The 6,263-nt window shown below is 35.2% G+C and overlaps 1 protein-coding gene across 1 annotated transcript in view; it reads left to right on the plus strand.

Moving 5' to 3' along the window:
- The window catches only part of xpo5 (exportin 5), a 90,088-nt gene that overhangs the window by 14,276 nt on the left and 69,549 nt on the right, over positions 1-6,263 (plus strand). The window contains exon 7 of the mRNA XM_016553214.1: positions 2,061-2,246. Coding sequence (XP_016408700.1) covers positions 2,061-2,246 — 186 coding nt within the window. The remainder of the gene's footprint in view (positions 1-2,060; positions 2,247-6,263) is intronic.

The following is a 6,263-nucleotide window of genomic DNA, read 5'->3' on the forward strand; positions in this document are numbered from 1 at the left end:
TTTAATTTGCTTGTTACACAATGGAGCCTAACTTATTGTAATAATTATTTGACGTAGCCTACTTTTACACTCAGAATTATTCCTTGGCATCCTCACGCACTAAACTGCATTTTTTTTTTTTTTATTGTTTGAGTGCTGGAGATACGCTATTACATCGTGTGCAGAGTGATGTTAACATTAAAGCTAGCTGGTGAAAGAAAAGGGCACTATCAAAGAGTCTAAAGAGGAAAGTTGACAGCGAAAATAGGGCATACAAAGTCAATGAAGAATGGAAAGACAACTATACGTTCATCCTATCTAGTTTTGTGAATGCAAAGCCGGTGTCTTATCTGCAACGAACTGTCTGCGGATTAAAGTGACATCCATATCACCCAACATCCAAAAAATCGTGACTGAGGGAAGATGCCAGTTTTCACATTAAAGGGGGTCATATGATGCTTTTTTAAAGATCATTATTTGGTGTATTTGGTGTAACAGAATATGTTGACATGCTTTAATTAGCCTACTAAGCCTGTGTAATAGCCAAAATGTATTTTGAACGTAGTTACTGAATTTCATCTAACTTTAACTCTATTCCTGTAGCCTAATCCTGTTTACTCTGTCGTTTCAGGAGTATAAGCATATGCACCCCCACAGGGTGTCCGCGGGTCCTTAAAAAGTCTTAAAATGTCTTAAATAACGTTTTCCTAACGCTATTTTACTCAATATTCTCACGACACAAAAAAACATTTTTTTTAGAGTGCGCTCTTTCACTGCATGATTCAGTCTATTAAAATACATTCAGAATGATCACAAATTCAAGACATGGGGGCAGAAAATGTGTTTATTTATACCACTTCATATAGTTAATCAAGTTCACACGGAAGAGTGCCTTTTTTTTCTCCAAAAATTACCATATGCAAATGTGATATTGATTTTTTTACAACAGTTAAATAAACGAAGATTTATTAAGAGACGTTTTAGACACCATATTGCCTGTTTTTGCACTATTTCGCCAACAAAAATAATTCCAAACAAAGCCACTGCGCTGTTTTTCGTCTTTGAGCAACATGACAGCTTTTTGTTCTCGAATGAATCAACTGTTTAAATGATTCGGTTCAGTCGCAATGACTCACTTATTAACAGTGACTTGCTGCCACCTACTGGCAGTTTTAATTTCACATTTAAAGTATCTTTTCCTTTTTTTAATTATTTCAAATATCAGTATTCAACGTTTTAAATGACTCAATATATAAATATATATGATATTTTGTTTTCTTTTTAATTTATACACATTAAATATTACATATATGTATGTAATAAAATTTGTATTTCCATTACAGGTTTAGGTCTTAAATTTCATATAAGGTGGTATTAAAAATCTCTTAAGTCTCAAATTTAACTTGTTCATGTCTGTAGAAACCCTGCCCCAGCTGTTCTGCATCCATGATCAAACATTTTCTTTTTTTTTTTTGCTGATTGTCTTGTCAATCTTTTTGATAAAAAGGAAGCTGAATTTGCTGTGTTATTGTTCAAGTGTTGGTGCTGAGGCCCCGTGTTATAAGCAAATTATTTCAATGGTTCACTGTTAGTTTTTTCATACCACACATTTCATGACGGCTATTTTAGAGGTGTGTCTAGCGATCCACAGACTCTTTTGAATGTCTTTCAGAACTTTTCAAATTAAAAGATCTCAATTCATCTCAAAATAAAACATTGCTGCAAAAATGTTTTCGTACTTTTACGCAACTATTTGTATCGTGTAAAGCGCTATACAAATAAACTTGAATTGAATTGAATCATGACAGATCTATTTCAGAACCAGCCGCTATCAAAATAATCTGGCTGCGGGCGTGGGCCAGTTTTAGTCACCTGTTGCCGACCACTGATTTAGACCATAATAGCTGAGAGTTATTAAAAGGTTTTCAATATATTTGAGGATAAGATGTTAAAATGCTAAAAAGTATCAAAGGCTGTTATGCTTTGGTCTTTTTTTTTCTTCTTTTTTTCCTCTGGTACATTTTCTTATTCTGCGCTGCCTAATATTATTTGACAGATTAAATTACCTTTTTTTTCTCCAGGCAAAAGCTCACTGGCGAGTTGGTGTAGCCACTCTCAATACTCTGGCTGGCTACATTGATTGGGTTGCTCTGGTCCACATCACCAATGATAACTGCCATCTTTTGGAGATCTTGTGCCTGTTGCTGAGCGAACCTGAGCTTCAGTTGGAGGCTGCAGAGTGTCTGCTAATTGCCATTAGTAGGAAAGTAAGTGACAGCATTTACATCATAAAACTTTTTTTAGCTGCTTTTCCCATAATATTCCTTATATTTTATTTATTTGTTTATTTATTCTGCAAGTCATTGCTGTCATTGGAGTCAAATTCACATATACCTAGGGATGGGTATCATTAAGGTTTTAACGGTATTACTACTCTTACCGATACTGCTTATCGATCCGGTACTTTAACGGTATTCTTATCAGTACTTTTTGTTTTATATATATATATATATTAGTGCTGTCAAACAATTAATTGTGATTAATCGCATCCAAAATAAAAGTTTTTATTTACATAATACTGTATATCTGTATGTACTGTGTATATTTATTATGTATATATAAATACACACATATAGTATATATTTTGAAAATATTTGCATTTATTTACATGTATATATTTATATTCATATAGTTTATATTATATATTAATATATTTAATATATAAACGTCAGTATACTTTTACATGATTATTGTAGATATGCTTATAGAGCATTAAAATCATTTTTAAAAATCTTTAAAGGAAAAATCATTACAACTTTTATGTATCCTAACATCTCTCACTGATAGGATAAGAAATCTTTTAAGTCTGACCCTTTACTGATCAGTTCAATTAATTAGAATAAGAAACATATACATAAAATAAGTTAATATGTATTTTACTGGTAATATAGTTTTATATAATTAGTTCACAAATGCTTATAGATCATTAAAATAATTTTTTAAAATGGTTATAGATCATAAAAAGGGTTGGCAACAATTTAAAATAAGGTCTCTTTGGTTAACATTAGTTAATGCATTAACTAACATGAACTAACAATGAACAGTATATTTTTAGTTCATTTAATAATCTTTTTTAATGTTAGTTAATACTAATATTAAAAATATTCATGTTCATGTTAATTCACAGTACATAAACTAAAGTTGTTAAGATACAACTTAAAATTTTAATAATGTATTAATACATGTTGAACTTAACATTAATTAACATTAATAAATGCTTTATAATTATTGTTCATGTTAACCAATATAGGTAATATTAACAAATGAAACTGTATTGTAAAGTGTTACCAAAGTTTTATATATTGCTCTCTCTCTCTTTCATTGCTGTAACCCTTAAATCCAAACTAACATTAAATAACATATTTTACAGCATTTATTAAACATTTTTAATGTTAGTTAATCAAAATGCTCACGTTAATTCACAGTGCATTAACTAATGTTAACAGATACAACATTACATTTTAATAATGTTTACGTTTTTAATATTATCTAACATTATTAAATGCTATATAATTATTGTTCATCTTAATATAGTTAATGTTAATGACTGAAACCTTATTGTAAAGTGTTACTAAAGTTTTATATATTGTTCTGTGTGTGTGTGTGTCTTGATGGTTTGGATTAACCCTTTAATCCTTTACCAAATCCTTTACCAAATCGCCTATCACAGCTATGCAGATGATACCCAGATTTACTTGCTGTAACCCTTAAAACCAGACTGCCAGAGGGTTACTGTAATGCATGTGCCCACTGTGCACCGTTTTCCTGATGCCACCAGGGTGGTGGTTGCACTAATGGTTTGGGCCCTTCATCGCTGCTTGCAGCTATATTAAATGTATTTGTATTTTCTTAATTTTTTCCAGTACAGAGAGCAGAACCATTAACGTCAGAGCTTATCGATATTCCGGTCTTTCATAATTTAGCCACCGGGCCAATTTAAAGGGCACCTATCATGCAAAATCCACTTTTACATGGTGTTTGGACATAAATGTGTGTTGGCAGTGTGTGAACACAACCACCCTAATTTTTAATCCCCTTTAAACCAAATAAGTCTCACTAGGCAAGCCATTTTGATTCTCTATGCAATATGACATCACATTGCATAGGGGCCGGGACACAGGGGCTGACTTGACAGCACTGCATTGCTATAGTTTCCGCCCTAGTTGTACGCTGTCCTCCATTTTCTCAGCTCTCGAGCAGCTGTAACATCAACAATGTCTCGTAAACAATCCCGGTGCTCTGTGTTTGGATGTAAGACTGAACATAAGAGTCTTCCTTTTCTCCCAACATCTGAGCTGCTGAGGATGCAGTTGGATTACTTTTATTTTTCAAGGTAATGCGCCTCAAAATCTATCGAAATATGTTTATCACTCCAGACTCCTTTGTGAATGTCATGTTGTTATAGTGCTTAGCGTTTTAACCGTATTTGTGTGCGTATGTTATCAAAGTATTCTAATCGATAATCGCCACGCTTGTGAGATTAGTTCGCGCCGCGCTGTTCGTTCGGGACCGAGCCGATGACAGGTCAGCGTGAGCTCTGTAACATTGCAGTGTTTCTTCCCACTTTCAGTGCATTTGGCTTCCCATATGTACGGCTGAACACCGGTTCTCTTGCTCTGTTATGTTGCTTCTACCGGCTGTGTAGATATGCAATGCAGAGAGACTTATATGCGACACCCTCTTTTGGAGATGGGGCGGGAATATGCAGCTCATTTGCATTTAAAGTGATACACTCCAAAACAGCTTTTTTTTTTTTTAGACACACCCCAAAAATGAGATTTTCTTGTTTTTTTCTTTTCTTTGGATTTTCATATTTTGGGCTGAAACTTAACTGACACATTCTGGGGACACCCAAGACCAATACGGCACCTTGTAAAAAGGGGCAAAATAGGTGCTCTTTAATACCGGGTCTCAGTACCCATCCCTATATATACCTAGGCCATTTTGTCTGATTAAGAGCCAGTTAAACTTAAACTCACTGTGCACACAAGTGGCCTGTTGCATGAAGCTAGCTGAACAAACTCAGAGTTTCAGAGTAGGTTTAGAGTTGACAAAACCAAACAATTCCAACCTGCTTTAGATCAGGTTCACTGGGCTCAAAAAGCTCGATATGAACGTTCTATGTCAACTTAGAGTCTGAACCAGAGTTTGTGATGAACTCTGAAGTGCATGCACCTGAAAGTGTGATGTGTGCAGCAAACAGCCAATCACACGGAAGGTGGAGAGCATAAGCAAAGCATCAGTTGGATTCACTTCTCGCGAGAGTCAGCGCAATTCACTTTGGTGCTGAAGATTAAGAGATGTTGTCATTAATAAAAATGTAATACATTTAAATGCATTTACAAAGCAGGAATAAGCAATTTTGCTGCAGCAAAAGTTTGAGAAGGCAGCAGAAAGAAAATATGACTATGCAAAGGAATCAACTGAATTTAATTATTTATATAGTTTCACACAAACCTCAAAAGGAAAACAATTTAATCATTTTAAAAGTTGGATATATTAAAGTTTATCTATATTTATCTGTTTAATTTAATTTAAATGCAAAGCTTAAAGGGGTCATATGATGCAATTTAAAATTTTCCTTTCTCTTTGGAGTGTTACAAGCTGTTCGTGAATAGATAAGATCCCTAAAGTTGCAAAGACTAAAGTCTCAAATCCAGAGATATTCTTTATAAAAGTTAAGACTCGTCCACGCCCTCCTAAAACGCCTCATTTAAACACGCCCCCACATGTCTACGTCACTGTGTGGGAAGATTTGCATAGCACCGCCCAAATGTTCACGCAAAGAAAGAAGGCGTAACTTTTATTCTCGCTGTAGTATTGTTGTTGTCATGGAGACGCCATGTGTTTCGTTGTGAAAGTGAAACTACTTTGTTTGGCCTTCCAAAAGAGGACGATGTCCGCTTCGTCATGCCTGGAGCTGATCCGTGCTGGTCGCTGAGGAAATACATCAACTTCGCGCTGTGGATCTCCGGATCGGCTTTCACAAGCGGAGTCCAGCCCGGGGTCGTCACATGTGGTTGCCGCAAGCCCGCCGGCTGCTCCTTCGTTGAATCCGCCGGCCGCCGCTCACTTAAGCCTGCCGTGTGTGACGCTGTGTGTTTCGTTGTGAGAGTGAAACTACTTTGTTTGGCCTTCCAAAAGAGGACACGACTAGAAATCAGTGGTTAAGTTGTATTTACAACACTGTTCCAGAACAGTTCAACCCAAATATTCAGATGTGT

The sequence above is a fragment of the Sinocyclocheilus rhinocerous genome, unplaced genomic scaffold, assembly GCF_001515625.1.
Source record: "Sinocyclocheilus rhinocerous isolate Xijiao unplaced genomic scaffold, SAMN03320098_v1.1 scaffold3180, whole genome shotgun sequence".
Taxonomy (NCBI): Eukaryota; Metazoa; Chordata; class Actinopteri; order Cypriniformes; family Cyprinidae; genus Sinocyclocheilus; species Sinocyclocheilus rhinocerous.